Here is a 20,768-nt window from a genome sequence, read left to right on the forward strand (position 1 = left end):
CAACTCTTTGTTCGTTTTAAGATTTATGTATTTTAGGGAGACAGAGTGTGCACAGGAGGGAGGGGCAGAGGGAGATGGAGAGATAGAATCTCAAGGAGAAACCCTGCTGAGCCCAGAGCCTGATGCAGGTCTCAGTCCTACGACCTTGAGATCATGACCTGAGCCAAAATCAAGAGTTGGACACTTAACCAACTGAGCTACACAGGTGCCCTAGAGTGTGCAATGCTTGACCATGGGGTTATAGGTTTGAGCCCCACATTAGGTGTAGAGATTACTTAAAAGTAAAATCTTAAAAAAAAAAGAATATTGATAGATTTCTTGACTATATAAGTATTTGCAGAGAACTGCAACTTCCAGCTTAATATAGTAAATTGAACACATGTGTTTTACTTTCATTAGACTTTAGACAGCTGCAACTTAAGCCTGTTGGATAGAAAGAATCCATAAAAAATCATTTTACAGCAAAAAATCCTGGAAAGTCTCAGAAATTTGAGGCAATGAATATCTCTGAAAGTGGATGTGAGATGGATCTGGAAACAAAAGGATTGGTTGAAAGTCTACAAAAGAAGTAGTTAGACTTCCCAGATTTTTCTCTTATGTGGCATAGCCACATGATAAACACTGTCTTACCCTGTGAGAATATTGCAGATTTACTTTTCAGAGGGAATGAAGTAGAGGTTCTAGGTTCTAGAATTACTGAAGGCAGAGCTTGAGAATCTGTACAGAAAATGGAGCGGGTTAAGAGGGGTGGCATAATGAAAGTCTACATACTGAATAGGGAGACTGCTCACCCCTTTTCTCAGTTCCTCAAATGCTTATAATGAGTTTATTCTTCAGAGACAGGCGATTGAAAGATTTGATTTTAGACAGACTGGTCAAGAGAAAATACCTGTGTGCCTCTTGACTTGGCAAATCTTCCAGACTAATGATCATATTCAACCCCACTCTTTAAAAAAACAAAACAAAACAAACATTTTTAATACTACTTTATTAACCTGAAATGGAAATGCAAAGATTATATAATCAACTTGCATGGATAAATTTAAGAATATCGAAACCATGCTATGATAGTATGAGAAAATAAATTTAAAAACTAAATTATAACAGAATAATTGTGTTTCAAAATGAAAAGGCTTGATATTGCCTGTAGAAGACAATGAAATAGTTAGATATTTGTGCCTGCGGTATCACTGCAGGTGTTGCAGATATGAAGGCAGATACATGTTAATCAGCAACCTAAATTCCATTAGGGAGTAGCATTACTGACAATGACATGATTTTCTGAAATGATGAACTCTTGTTAAAATTTTCTTCAATTTATATGGTCGTCACATTCATTAAATGTATTAAAACTGCATTTTTTATATATACCGAGGAGTTGGATTCTAAATTCATAAACTTTGCTATATATATATAGGATATATATATATATAGAATATATATATATAGGATATATATATATAATATATATAGGACATTCTGAAGTTCTATGCAACATAGGCTAGTTCTGTACTTGGAAGAACTAATTCTCTCATGCATTGGCAGGAATTTCAGTCTCTGGCCCCTTGTCATAAAATGCTTGAAATGTACCTCACTTATGTTGCCAAGCTCATTCATTTATATATTGACTATGGCTGTTTTTGTGCAAAGATGGCAGAGTAGTTAAGATAGAGAACATAGGTGGGGGACGCCTGGGTGGCTCAGTGGTTGAGCATTTGCCTTTGGCTCAGGGCATGATCCTGGAGTCCCGGAATCTAGTTCCACATCGGGCTTCCTGCATGGAGCCTGCTTCTCCCTCTGCCTATGTCTCTGCCTTATTCTCTCTCTCTCTCTCTCTCTCTCTCTCTCTCTCTCTGTGTCTCTCATGAATAAATAAAATCTTTATTTTTTTAAAAACATTTTATTTATTTATTCATAGAGACACACAGAGACAGAGAGAGAGAGAGAGGCAGAGGCACAGGCGGAGGGAGAAGCAGGCTCCATGCAGGGAGCCCGACGTGGGACTCGATCCCGGGTCTCCAGGATCACATCCCAGGCTGAAGGCAGGCGCCAAACCGCCGAGCCACCTGGGCTGCCCTAAATAAAATCTTTAAAAAAGAAAAAGAACATAGGTGATACATCACTTCACACTTTGCTTAGGACACTGCAAATCACAGTGTTGCAGTTAAAACTCGGTGTATTTCAAGTCCTCAGAGTATTGCTATACTGGAACTTTTATAGTGCATACTTAGGTCAAAACAAAAGAAAAATAGATTTCAAACGTCATCCTTTTAAGGCACAATAGATTGTATTATTTTGTTATCAAAATAGATAGCAAAGCATTGTGTTTATTGTTCAGTAACGTGGCTGGCTAAAAGAATAGACATCTTATATAGCCTCACATTTCCAACTAGCTGTATCACTGTTATTTTGAATATACCAAGACTAACAGTGAAAACATTACCCTCCCCAAACTTGTTCTAAATCATTGACTTGTTTACTTTTTTTGCTAGTGATACCACCATTCTGTTGGATACTGAATCTCAGAACTTTTGTTTTTAAGAGGTTATTTATTTGAGAGAGAAAACATTAGTGACTAGGTGGGGGAGGGGCAGAGGGAGAGAGCCAAGGAGAAGCAGACTCCCCACTGAGCAGGGAGGCCAATGGGGGGCTCCATCCTAAGACCCTGGGATCATGACCTGACCTGAAGGCAGACACTTAACTGAGCCGCCCAGGTGCCCCTGAATCTCAGAACTTATAGCTTCTTTTTTCCTTTCTCTTTATTATTCTATATATAGTCAGTTAAAAAAAATCTTTTTATAAAGGGAGAGATTTATTGTATTCATCCCTTTCCATTTCTATTCTCTATTATGTTCTTACTTCCACTCTAAACTTTCAGTACACATGATGTTAGTACTTAGTGCTTCTGCCTCTTAGCTGATTTTCTTGATTCCATCTTTTCCCTCCTTCATAGAGCCTTCTTTGATTTTTTATCATATGCATCCCAACATTCTTTTTTGTAGTGCCCTTTAAAGTCTTTACTAATTTCTTAAAGTTTAATACATGCCACTTTGTTCTTTATTTTTTGTCATCTATATAGTATTGGCTAAAGCAGTATCACTGCTATTCAATATGGATATTTCCCTAATAGATCCTCAGGTAAAAGAAGAAAGGGTAGAGGAGTGAACAAGACAGAGTTTCTGCCTTTTTGGAACTTTACGCTACTGAGGAAACAGATAATAAATGTATAACACAGGGCAGCCCCGGTGGCTCAGCGGTTTAGTGCTGCGTTCAGCCCAGAGTGTGATCCTGGAGACCCAGGATCGAGTCCCACGTCGGGCTCCCTGCATGGAGCCTGCTTCTCCCTCTGCCTGTGTCCCTGCCTCTCTCTATGTCTCTCATGCATAAATAAATAAAATATTTTTTTAAAAAAATAAATAAATGTATAACACAGGGGATCCCTGGGTGGCTCAGCGGTTTAGCGCCTGCCTTTGGCCCAGGGCCAGATCCTGGAGTCCCGGGATTAAGTCCCACGTCGGGCTCCCAGCATGGAGCCTGCTTCTCCCTCCTCCTGTGTCTCTGCCTCTCTCTCTCTCTCTCTCTCTCTCTCTCTCTCTCTCTGTCATAAATCAATCAGTCAATCTTAAAATAAATGTATAATACATTTTTTAAAAAAGATTTTATTTATTCATGAGAGACACACAGAGAGAGGCAGAGACATAGAGGGAGAAGCAGGCTCCTCCCAGGCTCCTCGCAGGAAGCCCGATGTGGGCCTCGATCCCAGGACCCCGGGATCATGACCTGAGTCAAAGGCAGAAACTCAATCACTGAGCCACCAAGTGCCCCTATAACACATTTTTTAAAAATTATTTATTTCTCGAGAGAGATTGTGCATACACGCATGAGTTGGGTGAGGAGCAAAGGGAGAGGGAGGGAAAGAATCTCAAACAGACTCCCTGCTGAGCACAGAGCCTGACATGGGGCTTGATCTCAAAACCCTGAGATCATGTCCTGAGCAGAAATCAATAATAGCACACTTAACCAACTGAGCCACTTAGGTGACCCTGTGACACACTTTTCATGGTGATCCATACTATAAAAAATAATGAAACAGGATAAGGGGATAGTGATAAGGTATTTTAGGTAAGGTGATCTTTTCTGAGGAGCTGACATTTGAGTATGGAACTGGAGTGAGGCAATATGAAAATCAGAGGGAAGAATATTCCAGAGTGCTAAAGTATTAAACATGAACGCCTTGAGGTTAGGAACGAGCTTAGGTGGTTCAGGCAACAAGGCCAGAATAATCAGAGCAGATTGGGGAAGGGAAAGGAGTAAGATATGGTAAGACAACAAGTTAGCTAGAGCTCAAATCACTTAGGCCTTATAAATCATCACAGGGCATTTGGATTTAGTTGAATGTTGCAAGGAAGGCATTAGAGTTCTGAGCAGGAGGTGAAATTATCTAGTTAAAGTTTGTTCTGGCTCCCAGACAGTGAATAGGCTGTAAGGGAGCAGGAGTGAGAAGAGTTATAAGGCCATTGCAGTGGTCCAGGCTTTAACTGCTTTTCTGTAAATGTTACAGTACTGATAACCATCCTAAGTAAATTATATTACCCAATAATAGGCAGAAATCTTCATGTTGTTTGCTGGGGAGAGGATAATCAATGATGATGTTGCTTGGTTATAAATTCCACTATAAATCTGGGAATGGGCAAGCAGGAGTGTAAAGTGTTCACCTGAAAGACCGCATAGTGGACTAAAACTCCTTCTACCACATTTGAACTCAGACTACATTACATACCTAGAATCATGGATGCAGACTAATAGCTAATATTTGTTTATCGCTGCCTACATGATAGCACTGTACTAGACACTTTATATTTGATATCATGTGTTAGGCTAATTTATAAGCCATATAGTACAGAAACAGAATTTTTTTAAAGAGTATTATAAAATCTGAGGCTTGGAAGTTTCGTGGTTTGGAGCATTGTCCAGCCATCCAGCCCAATACTGCCACTGTGACTCATGTCCACAACTTGTTCTGACAGTGCTTAAGAGTGCCAGAAACTCCACTACTGCCTCGAAGAGCTGGATACCTCCACTATGTATACTTAAAAAATAGACTTTATGCAACCTCCAATATTTTGTCGCTCCCTTGCTGGTTTAATGGATTTCAACAGCTGTGGAACAAATCTTTCTCCCACTTGGTGGCTAAAAGTAGGAGTGGAGATTACCGAGAGAGATCTTTCTGAAGCTTGTGAAACAACCAAGTACAAGGATGCCACTATCTCAAAGCAGAGGTATCAGACTAAAGCTGTAACAAAACCCAGACATAGGGACGCCTGGGTGGCTAAATGTTTAAGCGTCTGCCTTCAGCCCAGGGAGTGATCCTGGAGGCCTGGGATCGAGTCCCACGTCAGGCTCTCTGCATGGAGCCTGCTTCTCCCTCTGCCTGTGTCTCTGCCTCTCTGTGTCTCTCATGAATAAAAAAAAAAAAAAAAAAAAAAAAAAACTAACAAAGCATATCCAGCAGCACGTTAAAACAGTTATACAGCATTGCCTAGAGGAATTTATCCCCATAATGCAAAAGGTGCCCCAACATAGGAAAATCAGTTGAGATAATACACCACATTAATAGAAGGGATAAAAAACCATGTGATCGTCTCAGTTGACACAGAAAAGGCATGTGACAAAATTTAACAGCCTTTCATTTAAACACACACACATACACAATCTAGGAAAGGGGGAAAATTCCTTACCATGAAAGGTCATTTAGGGAAAGCCTACAGCTAACATCATACTTAAATAATGGTAAAAGACTAAAAGTTTTCTTCTCAAGATTAGGAACAAGGATGCTCAGTTTCACCACTGCTGTTCAAATTTGTGCTTGAAGTTCTAGTCAGAACTATTAGACAATAAAAAGAAATAAAATAAAAGGCATTTGAATTGGAAAGGAAGAGGAAAAACTGTATTCATAGATGTTCTTGTACATAGAAAATCTCAAATCATCCACAAGAAAGCTACTAGAGCTAATAAACAAATAGAGTATTTCAGGGTGGAAGATCAACACATACAGTCAATATTTGTGTTTCTGTATACCACTGTTGAGCAACCTGAAGAGGAAATTTTAAAAGGCAGTTCCATTTACAGTAGTATCTAAAGGAATTAGGAATAAATTGAGCGAAGGAAGTGTCAAGATTTGTATGCTGAAAACGATAAAATATTGCTGAAAGAAAAATATAGATGGAAACATAAGATAAAAAATAAAATATAAGTATATGGAGAATAAAAATAGATACCCATTTTTATAGATAGGAAAACTTAACATTGTTTAGCCATCAGTAGTATTCCAAAGCAATCTGTAGAGTCAGTGCTATACCTACCAAAATTCCAGCAGCCTTTTTTGCTGAATGGGACAGTGTATTTTCAGATTTTTTTTTTAAGATTTTATTTATTTTTTCATGACAGACAGAGAGAGAGAGAGAGGAGCAGAGACACAGGCAGAGAGAGAAGTAGGCTCCGTGCAGGGAGCCCGACGTGGGACTTGATCCCGGGTCTCCAGGATCACACCCCTATACCGTTGGGCCACCAGGGCTGCCCATATTTTCAGATTTGTATGTAATTGCAGTAGGCCTCAAATAGGCAAAACAGTCCTGAAAAAGAAGAAGAAATTTGGAAGACTTACTCATCCTGACCTGTAACTTACTACAAAGCTACAGTATTTAAAACGCTGTGGTACTGGCATAAAAACAAACCAGTGAAATAGAATTGAAAGCCCCAAAATAAACTCTTATGTATATGGTCAATTCATTTTCTGTAGGGGGCCAAGACTATTCAGTAGGGGAAAAGGACAGTCCTTTTCAACAAATAGTGCTGGGGAATTGGATATCTACATGCAAAATAATGTAGTTGGACTCTTACCTTACATCATAAACAAAAATAAACTAAAAATAGGGAATCCCTGGGTGGCTCGGCAGTTTAGCACCTGCCTTCGGCTCAGGTCGTGATCCTGGAGTCCCGGGATCGAGTCCCACATCGGCCTCCCTGCATGGAGCCTGCTTCTCCCTCTGCCTGTGTCTCTGCCTGTCTCTCTCTCTCTCTCTCTCTATCTATCTCTATCTCTATCTCTATCTCTATCTCTATCTCTCATCAATAAAGAAATAAAATCTTTTTTAAAAAATAAACTAAAAATAGATTAAGGTCCTAAATTTAAGACCTAAGAGTATAAAACTCTTAGAAGAAAGCATCAAGGAAAGTCTTCTTGACTTTGGATTTGGAAATGGGTTTCTCAAGTATGATACCAAAAGTACAGGCAACAAAAGACAAAATAGATAAATTGGATTCCATAAAAATTAAAAGCTTTTGTGCACAATACCAAGAAAGTGAAAAAACCTATAGAATGAGAGAGAATATTTGCAAATCATTTATTTGTAAGAGATTAATAGTTCAGATTATATAAAGAACTCCCAACTCAAAAGCAAAACAGATACACATGTACACCCAAATGTACCCCCAAAAAATGCTGATTTTTTTTTTTTTTTTTTTGCTTACTAAGCAGTCACTTAACTTGGTTGGAGTCAACCTGCAAAACCTTTCTCTTTCTGGTTGGTGGCAGTTTATAATTTCATTTCAGTTATGTTAACCTTACACTTCTTGGGATCTGACCTATTCGTGGATGGTTCCCAGGTCAACCAAAGGATCTGGCAAAGCTTACATGTATATTTTGGAGCTTCCCTTCTCTGGCCGTCCCCTTTCTTAGATTTCCCTCTTGGTTGTCCTATATTTTTCCCTCTTGGTTTGTCCTATATTTTCTCCTTAATTCTTCAGACCCTTCAGACCATAGATTTTCTTTAGGAGTTTAAGCATGGTCTGTGGCCTTCTCTTAGGTAAAAAGCCTTAATGAGAAACACATTTTTCCTTACTCTCTTCATAAATGTGTCAATTTGCTTCCAGTAAATGCTTTCTTTGGTTACTCTCCATGCTTTCAAGTCACTCTTTATGTTTCTTCCAGTTTGTAATTGTTATCTGCATGATAATAGGTCAGACAGGTGCTACTCTGCCATCAGATTGGGCAGGTGGAGTCTCCCTAAGTGCCAAGCTCTGTTTCTTTTATTTTCCTCCTTTTTTGTGGTTGCTGTTTTTACCTCCAACACTTTCTTCAGCAATAATGAAGAATACCAGAGAAAGTCAAATAGCTCAGCCTGTTAAGTCAGTTGAAATTTTAAGTTGGTAACATACATAATAGGGTTTTGAGATTTTTCTTTTCTGCTAAAACAAACTGTCTGATTTTAAGCGCTTTAGAGGAGCTTTCTGTAACCAGTCTTTTAAGTCTGGTCTGGATAGTTAATGTTGCATGGAGTACAGAATCAGCATTCATTTTGGTTTTTCACAGCATTCTACAAAGAAGGCTTTGCAAAATTGTTATTGTTCTAGCTATTTATACAAAAAACAACCAAATCCTCATCCCTTTGTAACATATCCCAACATTTTATAATTCATAAACTAAAATTTGGAAGATTGTTCACTTATTACTTTTTCTTATTATCTTTTTGAAATAACATTTTGTGTATCAATAATATATGTTATAGATATAATAGACTTACCATTGTAAGTTTATTGTAAGTACGTGAATAATAAGTTGTATTTTTCCATTTTTTCTTCCTCCTTAGCTCCTGGGCTATAGTGAAAAGCCGATAAATCTACAGATGTTTATTGGAACAGCAGATGATCGATATTTACGACCTCACGCATTTTACCAGGTCCATCGAATCACTGGGAAGACTGTTGCTACTGCAAGTCAAGAGATAATAATTGCCAGCACAAAGGTTCTGGAAATTCCCCTTCTTCCTGAAAACAATATGTCAGCCAGGTATCTTGAAAAATACCTTCAAATGGATAGTTCTTTTTTTTTTTCCTATAAAGCAACTTTCAGAAAAAATATATTTCTTTTTTTTTATTTCTTTTTTAGTACAGAAATGAAAGATTCATTGTTCTAAATTAACTAATACTATGTAAGTAATCATAGTATATTTGCTAATAAGGTTAGGAGGAAATTTCCAGAAAAGAAATTCAATTTACCAAAAGTTTATGAACCATGTAATACCAGACAAGCATTATGTTAAATGATAGAGAAAAATATATATGGGCTTCTTGAAGTTGCTTGCAGTCTAGTAGAATAGACAATAAAGTAATAATTGCAGTACAATTATTATAATGTTAAATTTCCTTAAAGGACACTTTGACTCTATCTTCAGGTATACTGTTTGACTCGTTTCCAAACAAAATGAGGTAGCTAGCTTCGGAATGAGAATCCTTTAGAGTTTTGTTCAAGTTAGGATTATATGCAGGATATTATATGTTAGATTTTATGTTAGAAAATGCAGTTGCTTAAACATTAGATGCTTCGTTTGTTATTCCATAAAAAATGGTACAGAGATAGGCATTTTAGGGCTAACACAACGGCTTCATAAGTCATTGGGGGGGCCCTCTCTCTGTTTTTTCTTCCCTGCTATTTTAACACGCAACTTCTAGCCCCAAGATACAAAGTGGCTGCAGGAACTCTAGCCATCACAACTGTAGTCCTAAAAGGAATAAGGAAGAAGGGATAAGAGGAAGGGTAAATGAAAACTTCCATCTGAGTTAGCCTCTTTATTGTTTAATTTAATTTTACTTATATATATTTTTAAGTAAGTTTGTGCCCTATGTGGGGCTTAAAATCACAACCCTGAGGTCAAGTGTTGCATGCTCTACCATCTGAGCCAGCCAGGCACCCCCTGAGTTAGCCACTTTATTATTTTTTTTAAAGATTGATTGATTGATTGATTTATGATAGACACACACACACACACACAGAGAGAGAGAGAGAGAGGCCGAGACACAGGCAGAGGGAGAAGCAGGCTCCATGCAGGCCTGACATGAGACTCGATCTCGGGTCTCCAGGATCACACCCCATGCTGAAGGCGGCGCTAAACCGTTGAACCACCAGGGCTGCCCGGAAAAGGAAATTTAATTTTAATTTGTCACAACTAGGTATTTGAAACTTACAGTCAGGTTTGTCATGATTGTTTCAAACTACGTTATGGACCTTTCTTAAAATGGCAGTAACATCTGTCCCAGGCTATTATTGTAATAACAGTTATATAAAATAAGATTTTGGTCTCTAGCTCTCTTCCTTTAAATTCATATTTAAATAACTTTTTGAGTAAACCGAATACACTCTTGAAGGCATAGCAATTTGTGATATAATTCTTTTTTTTTTTTTTTTTTTAATTTTTTTTTTTGTTTTATTTATTTATGATAGGCACACAGTGAGAGAGAGAGAGGCAGAGACACAGGCAGAGGGAGAAGCAGGCTCCATGCACCGGGAGCCCGACGTGGGATTCGATCCCGGGTCTCCAGGATCGCGCCCTGGGCCAAAGGCAGGCACTAAACCGCTGCGCCACCCAGGGATCCCTGTGATATAATTCTATCATTATAAAATAAGAATTGCCTTAAGAAATAACTTATCTTGTGGTGCCTGGGTGGCTCATTCAGTTTAGTGTCCAGTTCTTGATTTCAGCTTTGGTCATGGGATCGAGCCCCACATTGGGCTCCACACACAATGCAGAGTTTGCTTGTCCTTTTTCCTCTGCACCTCCCCATGTACACATGCTTTCTCTAAAATTAATAAAATCTTTTTAAAAAGGGGAAGAGGAAAAGAAAGAATTTATCTGGTTACCTACTTCTTTTTTCTTATTATCTACTTCTTACCAGAAAAGACCAGTTAATATAAATTGAGATAAAACCTTATTTTTATCTGCTTTGTTCACATAGACAGTACGCAAGAACCCAACTCAGTTCTCTGCCTCCAGACATCCTATTTGACACATTTTCAAATAAGGTGTGGTGGTCAATGAGAACTGAATGAGAATGCATGCTTGTAGACTTCTTCCCTTTTATTCTGGAATCTTACTTTTTTTCATTTGGCATCAAAAGCGTATGACTATAACAGTTGCAGTAGCTGCCAGGGTGAATTTAAAACAGTTTTGAATAGAGAATCTAGAAATGACCCCTCAACTCTATGGTCAACTAATACATTCGACAAAGCAGGAAAGACTACCCACTGGAAAAAAAGACAGTCTCTTCAATAAATGGTGCTGGGAAAATTGGACAGCCACATGCGAAAGAACGAAACTAGACCATTCTCTTACACCATACACAAAGATAAACTCAAAATGGATGAAAGATCTAAATGTGAGACAAGAATCCATCAAACTCCTAGAGGAGAACACAGGCAACACTCTTTTTGAACTCAGCCACAGCAACTTCTTGCAAGATACATCTATGAAGGCAAGGGAAACAAAAGCAAAAATGAATTATGGAACTTAATCAGGATAAAAAGCTTCTGCACAGCAAAAGAAACAGTCAACAAAACTAAAAGACAGCCTACAGAATGGGAGAAGATATTTGCAAATGACCTATCAGATGAAGGGCTAGTATCCAAGATCTATAAAGAACTTATTAAACTCAACAGCAAAGAAACAAACAATCCAATCATGAAATGGGCAAAAGACATGAAGAGAAATCTCACAGAGGAAGACATAGACATGGCCAACAAGCACATGGGAAAATGCTCCTCATCACTAGCCATCAGGGAAATACAAATCAAAACCACAATGAGATACCACCTCACACCAGTGAGAATGGGGAAAATTAACAAGGCAGGAAACCACAAATGTTGGAGGGGATGCGGAGAAAAGGGAACCCTCTTACACTGTTGATGGGAATGTGAAGTGGTGCAGCCACTCTGGAAAACTGTGTGGAGGTTCCTCAGAGTTAAAAATAGACCTGCCCTAAGACCCAGCAATTGCATTGCTGGGGATTTACCTCAAAGATACAGATGCAGTGAAACGCCAGGACATCTGCACCCCGATGTTTATAGCAGCAACGTCCCCAATAGCCAAACTGTGGAAGGAGCCTCAGTGTCCACCGACAGATGAATGGATAAAGAAGCTGTGGTCTATGTATACAATGGAATATTACTCAGCCATTAGAGATGACAAATACCCACCATTTGCTTCAACGTGGATGGAACTGGAGGGTATTATGCTGAGTGAAATAAGTCAATCGGAGAAGGACAAACATTATATGGTCTCATTCATTTGGGGAATATAAAAAATAGTGAAAGGGAATAAAGGGGAAAGGAGTGAAAATATCAGTGAGGATGACAGAACATGAGAGACTCCTAACTCTGGGAAATGAACAAGGGGTAGTGGAAAGTGAGGTGGGTGGGGGGGGCGGGGGGACTGGGTGACGGGCACTGAGGGGGGCACTTGACAGGATGAGCACCTGGGTATGCTATATGTTGGGAAATTGAACTCCAATTAAAAAAAAAAAAAACAACAGGTGTCTAATAAAAGTATCTTGAATCTAAAAATAAAAATAAAACAGTTTTGAACCATCTTTTTCTAAGAACTCATAAAACTGATCCCTACAAGATAGTTTACAGGCCATGTTTCCACATTCATTCTTCTGGATATTACACACTAGACTTGAATCTAGTTAAATAGAAAGTTACCAGAAGCTTCTTATGCCTTTTAACTTTGAAGGATTAAGAAATATATGAATAACTTTACACCAAAAAAAAGAAAAAAGAAAAAAAGAAATATATGAATAAAAAAAAAAGAAAAAAAAAGAAATATATGAATAACTTCATAATCTGAAAAAACAGTATTAAAGTACTGTCTCTTAGGTTAGTCACATATACATACCCACAGAAACTTTTCAAGTTAAAGGGGAAAAGCTGGGGCAGCCCAGGTGGCTCAGCAGTTTAGCACCTGCCTTTGGCCCAGGGTGTGATCCTGGAGTCCCGGAATTGAGTCCCTTCTTGGGCTCCCTGCAATGGAGCCTGCTTCTCCCTCTGCCTGTGTCTGCCTCTCTCTCTCTGTGTGTCTCTCATGAATAAATAAATAAAATCTTAAAAATAAATAAATAAATAAAGGGGAAAAACCGGTATTTCCTGATAACATTATAGATTTTGCTTTACCTGACAAGGAGAGACCTATAAAAACTTTATCACATTTATTTTTTTGCCTTGGCTTCCAGAAGTTCACAGTCAAGTTTAGTTATAGTAATTCTAGTAATTTGTATAACCCTAGATTTGGAATATATTTCCTGTTCCTTCTATTTAAAATTTTTTCTATTTTTCCTTGACCTTATTTGTATTTATATTGTAAAATCCCTCATCCTTTCTAAAAATAATGTATAAATTAATAAATTAAAGAAGAAAGTGTGGTCCCCTGGGTGATTGAGTCGGCTGAGCATTTGCCTTGGGCTTGGGTCATGATCCCAAGGCCCTGGGATGGAGTCCCATATCAGCCTCCCTGCTTAGCAGGGTGTCTGCTTCTCCTTCTGCCCTTCCCCCCGCTCATGATCTCTTTCTCAAATAAAATTTTTTTAAAAATTAAAAGAGTATAGAAGTTTCTAAAATTTTCAAGAAATTGGGAAAGCTTCACATATCAAATAAGTAGCTAGGAGGGGTGCCTTGGTGACTCAGATGGTTAAGCATCTAACTCTTGTTTTCGCTCAGTTCATGTTCTTGGTTGTGAGATTGAGGCCTGCGTCAGGCTCCATGCTCAATGGGGTGTCTGCTTGAGATTCTCTTTCCCTCTCCCTCTGCCCCGCTTCTCCTCTTATGTGCTTGCAGGCTCTTTCCCTCTTTCTGTCAAATAAATAAATCTTAAAAACAAAATAAAACAGAAGAACCAACTTGGAAGCTACCCAAACCTAAGGAAACTCTTCCATGTATCTTAGATAATAGAGTAGCTAATGATGAATGAGCCTTTTTTATGTAACAACTAATTATAAGGATAAGCTACAGTTAATGAATGTAGTGTAGTGTCACATAATGGTAGATAAAAAATTTGTGAATGATAGATAAGACCATTGTTCAAAATAATTTAGGCATAAGTGAGTTATAGGTATGTATTCAATGACTCTGTTCTCTAAAAGCAGTAAGATGGGAGAAGGTTGGTAGATAGTCCTCTTTGTTTTGCCTATTGTGTCACAGGCATGGTCTTGTCAATACTATCTTGGATGTATAAGACCCTTTATTTAAGACCATTATACTAACCCATTGCTGTAAGCCATCCTACAAGGTACTTTAAATATAGGATGCCAGTATTCATTGCCTTATCCTATTTGTAACTCCTTGTTTTTAAACTAGATGCATATGGATATGACAGCTTTGTACTCTGATCTAAAATATAGTTATACTTGGGAGGTGCCTCGGTAGCTCAGATAGTTAAGCCTCCAACTTTTGATTTCTGCTCAGGTGATCTCAGGGTGGGGAGATCAGACCCCATGTCGGGCTACACCCTAAGCAGAGTCTTCTTTCATCAGTCTCCCTCTACACCCTCTCCCTGCTTGTGCTGCTCTCTCTCAAAAGAAAAAAAGAAAAAAACTTAATAAAAACCCCGATATAAATAAAATACAGTCATACTTTTAAACAGAATTAATAGTTTTTATTTCTCTGTATATTTCTTACCCAAAGTTTTAAGATTGTCATTTTTCATATTCTTATTCCAAACTTATGAACCTTCTTCTAGATACTTAGGTCTCTGATAAACTACCTTCCCAGGGGTCATGAGTGGCTCAGTCAGTAAGAGCATGTGACTCTTGATCTCTTGATTTCAGGGTTCTGAGTTTGAGCCCTGTGATGAGGATAGAGTTTACAATGAATGAATGAACAAATAAATAAAACCTCCCTCAAAACTCAATACAATGGATGATCTCTGGTATTTCCCCTTAAAGACTCATGTTGGCATATTAACATGAATAATCACTACCTGATATAATTTGATCAGTTCTGCTTTGATCTAAAGTACAAGGTTTGGGTGCCTGGGTGGCTCAGTAGTTGAATCTCTGCCTTTGGCTCAGATAGTGATCCCAGGGTCCTGGGATCGAGTTCCACATCAGGCTACTCACAGGGAGCCTGCTTCTCCCTCTGCCTATTTCTCTGCTTTTCTCTCTGTGTCTCTCATGAATAAATAAATAAAACCTTTAAGAAGAAATAAAATGCAGATGTTTAATATTAAATATAATTCATTATCCATAAATGGCAAATACTTTCAAAAGTGTTTCCTTTTTTGGAAATTTCTTCTCCTTTGTCTTTCTGAAAATGAAAATATTCATCCTTTTGGAATTCTTTCTTGTGCTTTACTGGTTTTTACCTTGATTACCTAGTTCTATAACACATACTGTCCTCATAGCAACTGGTGCAGTCTCCAGGCAGTGAACACTAGAGTTGGGACTGTTGGTAGATAAAGCAAAAGAATGAAAAGGAATACCGTAAGAGAGAGTAAACTTTAACTAGAATGTTGATTATTGGGATGCCTGCGTGGCTCAGCGGTTGAGGGTCTGCCTTTGGCTCAGGGCATGATCCTGGAGTCCAGGGATCAAGTTCCACATTGGGCCTCTGTGTAGAGTCTGCTTCTCCCTGTGCCTGTGTCTCTGCCTCTCTCTCTTTGCGTCTCTCATGAATAAATAAAATCTTAAAAAAAATGTTTATTTATCCTTTTTCATTCTTTCAATATGTAACTACAAACATATATTGTAGATATGTTGTTTCTTACCTTGTGTGTGTCAAGCAGCCAGCCATACAAGTCATAAATTTGGAAGATAATGAAATATTAGATCTTAAATGTCAAAAGTTTAATTTTTTTTTTAAGATTTTATTTATTTATTCATGAGAGACACTCACACACACAGAGGCAGAGACACAGGCAGAGGGAGAAGCAGGCTCCGTGCAGGGAGCCTGATGTGGGACTCGATCCCGGACTCCAGGATCATGCCCTGAGCCAAAGGAAGCCACCAAACTGCTGAGCCACCCAGGGATCCCCTCAAAACTTTAATCTTATATGTGCATACTTTAGAAATGAAAGAATCTTAATCTGATGGATTGTTTTGACTAACTAACGTCTCCAGAAAAGTCTAAATATCCTATTAAGTGACTGATTTGTAGTCCTACAAATGAATCTTTTCTGCCCTGGTTACTTATATAAAATTAAACGGTCTTTAAAAAAAAAACAACACCACAAAAAAAACGGTCTTTTTAGTGGTGCCTGGGTGGCTCCGTCAATTAAGTGTCTGTCTTCTGCTTAGGTCATGATCCCAGGGTCCTGAGATTGAGCCCCATATTGGGCTCCCTGCTCAGTAGGGAGTCTGCTTTTCCCTTTCCCTTTGCCTTTGTACCTGTCCCCCCTACCTGGTGCTCTTGTGCTCCTTTTCTCTCAAATAAGTAAAAATTTAAAAAAACAAACAGCCTTTTTACTTTGTATTTCACTTAACCTAGTTCTGTAAAGCAAGCCAGTCTAATATCTAATGGCCCAACATAATAACTGTTCTGGGCACCAGGGTGGCTGAGTCAGTTAAGTGTCTGCCTTTAGCTTTGGCCATGATCCTGAGGTCCTAGAATTGAGCCCTACATCGGGCTTCTTGTTTGGCGGGGAGCTTGTTTCTCCCTCTGCCTGCTGCTCCCTCTGCTTGTACTCTCTCTCTTTCTGTCAAAGTCTTTTAAAAATAAACAAATGAGGTTTACTTTATTAAAAAAAAAAACCCCACAAAGTAATAACTGTTCAATGTTTTCCTGATTCTTACGGTTGGCTGGACTCAGTTGGTCCATTCATGTGGTGTCGGCTGGGATTACTCCTGCTCCCGAATCCAGCTTGCTAGTTGGGACTTCATGGTGGCTCAGGGCTCCAAGAGAGCAAAAGTGGAAGTTGTGAGGCTTAAGTGTTGGCCTCATAATCTACATTGCATCAGTTAGTTAGTTACATTGTTTGTCAAAGCAAATCATAAGGCCAGCTTTCAAGGAGAAGGTACATAGGTACTCCACCTCTTAATAAGAGAAGCAGTATTCAGGTACAGGAATGAGGAGGAATTATTAACATCCATCTTTTTGGACAGTCTACCACACTTACTATTAAACATTTGTCATTCAAAACACTTATAATCTAAAAAAAAACAAAAACAAAAAAACTTTTAATCTCAAAATAGGAGAAAATGCAATCATGTCTTTTTTTTTTTTTAAATGGTCTCCATGCCCAACACAGGGCTTAAACTCATGACCCAGAGTGTAAGACCTGAGCTAAGATCAAGAGTTGGATGCTTAACCAACTGAGCCACCCAGACCCCATACATCTTTCTTTTTTGACCTGATTTTAGGTAGTGATAGTTCTTCTATGCCAAGTTGACCTGAGTTGTTGAGGACCACTAAATATCAGTAAGCAAGCAAATAAAATTTGTATATTTTTCTCCCTAGTATTGATTGTGCAGGTATTTTGAAACTCCGCAATTCAGATATAGAACTTCGAAAAGGAGAAACTGATATTGGCAGAAAGAATACAAGAGTACGTCTCGTGTTTCGTGTGCACATCCCACAGCCCAATGGAAAAGTCCTTTCTCTGCAGACAGCTTCGATACCTGTTGAGTGCTGTAAGTGAGCTTGTGGTGATGTTTTCAGATTTTGTTTATAATAGGCCATTTTCTGTTTTGTATATAATGTAATATTTGGATCACAAGTATAAACTGAGGCACAGAGACTAGATAGCTGATGTGATTTTCTTATATGAAAATAAGCTATGTGTTTAGGTGGGAGGAGTACTGATCTTGGATTTATAAAATGGGTTCTCATGACAATTTGACCATAGGTAGCTGTGGGACTATAAACAACTTCTCTTGACCACAGTTTTCTTATCTGTAAATATCTGTAAATGAGGTAGTTGGGCTTGATGACAACTAAGGACCAACTGAAACTATAGTTCTTGGGCAGCCAGGGTAGCTCAGTGGTTTAGCCCTGCCTTCAGTCCGGAGTGTGATCCTGGAGACCCGGGATCAAGTCCCACATCGGGCTCCCTGTATGGAGGCTGCTTCTCCCTCTGCCTGTGTCTCTGCCTCTCTCTGTGTGTCTCTCATGAATAAATAAAGTCTTAAAAAAAAGAAACTATAGTTCTCATATTAAGTATCCTTTGGTCACCTTTGTTTCGTTAAAATGTGAGCCTTCCTGTTAGAATATGCCTATCTCTGTAAACTGACTCCTCAGCTAAAGACTTAAAGGATTTTATTTTTTGGTTGGTTGGTTGGTTTTATCATTAATCTACTCAAAACATCAGATTGAGAAAGTGAATGCTTTTCCCCCTGATTTACAAAGGCAGGAAATGAGAACAGGCCCTAGAACCTGGTCCCTGCTCAAGCCCTGGAGAACTATGGACCTCTGGCAGGTTAGCTGTTAGGACTGAAATTTTGAGACTGCTGTTCAGATGTTTAGGGCATAGTCTTAGAAGTGTTCTAATCTCATGTCTTAATTTTGTGTAGGAGGAAACAGGCACAAGTATCTGACGTACTCATTCAATCTTATTTGCTTCTTGGTGACAGAGCTGTGCCTAGAACATAGGTTTTCTTAGTGCTCTTTCAGTTATATCATTTTATTTCTGTCAAACACATGTATTAATATGAGGTCAAACCTACTATATTACCTTTCTGTGCTCCTTTTGCTGTTTGTTGAATTGGACTATTACTTTATTATTTCCCACTTGACCGTGGGTATCACTGAGCAAATCCATGGTAATAGAATTAACTGTAAAAGCAGTTTTGTATTAATTTTTAATAAACAATACAGACACGTGCTACAAAATTCAAAAAGAATATAGAGTGGAAAGCAAATTACCAATTTAACTATTTCCCCTTCTTGGAAGCAGCTGTCATTACCAATGTTTTTATTATCATGCCAGACTATTCTATGCCTACATAAACATATATGTCTCTTTTTTAGCAAAGTTAATTTAAATAATTTAAGTTCATAGAGTAATTTGAATTTTTGAGATGAAGTTATTCTAAAATTATTTTCTTTTTTCTTTTAGTTTATTAAATTAATATGTGACTGTTGAGAATATAAAAATGCAGAGTGGTACAAAGTAGTATGAAAATCTTTTTGTAATATCACTAATCTCACAGAGTCACTATTAACCTTTCTTTGGACTTTCTTTTTTTGTCTTTACATATATATGTGTATATATATATGTGTGTGTGTGTGTGTATATATATGAATATATATATATAATATATAAAATTTAGTTGAGCTTACCTGCTTTTTATGACTGCCATTTGTTGAACACATTTTTGCTGTTACTTTGCTGTCATGGTGGCTAGTTTCCATCATAAATATCTAAAATTTGAATTAGTCTGCTTCTTAGGCCAGTCAGTGCTTGTTTTCATGCCCCTTCTCTGTGAGCCATTTTCTGAGATCTAGATTAGTGCTCAGTACTTTCTAAGTGGTAGTTGATCCTAAGTCCCAGACCTATATCTCCTAAGAAAAGGGTCTGTTTTAACATTCTCTTTGAATGGGGCAGTGATCCCAATTCACATACATTTTGTGGCTTGGTATAAATATTTGGGACAGGGAAGAGCCATAGTGAACTGCGAATGTGTGCTTCCCAAAGGCATTCAAGTTTAAATTTCTTTAAAATATGTTCTAGCCAAACAAAACATAAGCTGACCTTCAAAGCCACCAATTTTCCACCCACGAAGTAGAACTAAAAGTAGACCTGTTTTCCAGCTGTGAAGAAGAGTGCATAATCCACACTTTGTTTTGTTTGTTTTGATCCAGAGAGAAACCTAATTAGGCATTGGGCAAGAAGAAACCCTTAGTGAGAACCTAAGCAATCATAAGAAGTATAATCTGTAGCTTAAAGCTCAGTTAAAAAAAAAAAAAAAGAAAACCCAGAAATAGGATCTCCACAAAATATAACAACTTGAAATCAGTCAATATGAGAGAAAGGTAAAAAAATATGTATATATGAGAGAAAGGTGATCAAGGTCACTTTATAAAAGTTGAAACTTAAAGAATGACCCTAAGGCATTAAGAAAAATTATGTTCTCATACTTTGGGAAGGAAGAGTGTAGTACACTGTAGAAACATTTACTTCCATTTTTAAAAATTCAGGATGTACTTCAGTTACTTAGCAAATTGCCCAAAATGGAATCCTGTTGTCTCACGGTGGTGATGTAGATATTTTCTTGATGAAAGAGCTAATTCGCATTTGTCCTTTAGAAACTTGTCTTCTTTTAATTGTATGAAATATAATTATATGTTTGAATTAATTTGCTTTAGATTTATTGATTTTAACAGTTGTAGGAAAGAAATGTATTGAAGATATAAGCTAAAGGGAGAAAAGTGGATGAAATTAGTGTTTTGGAGTCAATATGAAGTTGCAGGCATTGATTAATTTTTCTCTTTTGGTTTCTTTACAGTTGTGAGAAAATTATTTAGAAATCACACAAGTCTAATCTGTTTTGTTTTCTAAATAATAGTGGATATTGCTACCATTCTCTCAAACATTTAAAGCCCAAAGTTTGCTTCTCTTTATTTTTATTGTATAGTTTGAATTTGTCATTCATGTATGGAAGATTGTAAACTAATATTTTATCTCTTCTCAACTCTTAAAAAAAAAACAGCTCAGCGATCTGCTCAAGAACTTCCTCATATTGAGAAGTACAGTATCAACAGTTGTTCTGTAAATGGAGGTCATGAAATGATTGTGACTGGATCTAATTTTCTTCCAGAATCCAAAATCATTTTTCTTGAAAAAGGACAAGGTAAATAAGATTTGAGTTGATTGACTTCAAAATAAGGGGCAGAGGGGATAAAATGAATTACTCAGTTGTTTCACTAACATTAATCACAAAATAGTTTTCCTAAAGCAACAGACATCATTTACACAGATTTTTTTTTGTAAGCCATACATTTCTTAAAT

At 37.8% G+C, this 20,768-nt stretch overlaps 1 protein-coding gene across 3 annotated transcripts in view; it reads left to right on the forward strand.

Annotated features, from left to right (window-relative positions):
- Nucleotides 1-20,768, forward strand: part of NFATC3 (nuclear factor of activated T cells 3) — a 139,224-nt gene that overhangs the window by 63,835 nt on the left and 54,621 nt on the right. For all 3 annotated transcript variants that reach the window (XM_055307215.1, XM_055307216.1, XM_055307214.1), the window contains exons 4-6: nt 8,649-8,848; nt 17,279-17,451; nt 20,470-20,610. In XM_055307215.1, the coding sequence (XP_055163190.1) occupies nt 8,649-8,848; nt 17,279-17,451; nt 20,470-20,610 (514 nt within the window). The remainder of the gene's footprint in view (nt 1-8,648; nt 8,849-17,278; nt 17,452-20,469; nt 20,611-20,768) is intronic.

This window comes from Nyctereutes procyonoides, unplaced genomic scaffold (genome assembly GCF_905146905.1).
Source record: "Nyctereutes procyonoides isolate TBG_1078 unplaced genomic scaffold, NYPRO_anot_genome, whole genome shotgun sequence".
In the NCBI taxonomy this organism is placed as follows: Eukaryota; Metazoa; Chordata; class Mammalia; order Carnivora; family Canidae; genus Nyctereutes; species Nyctereutes procyonoides.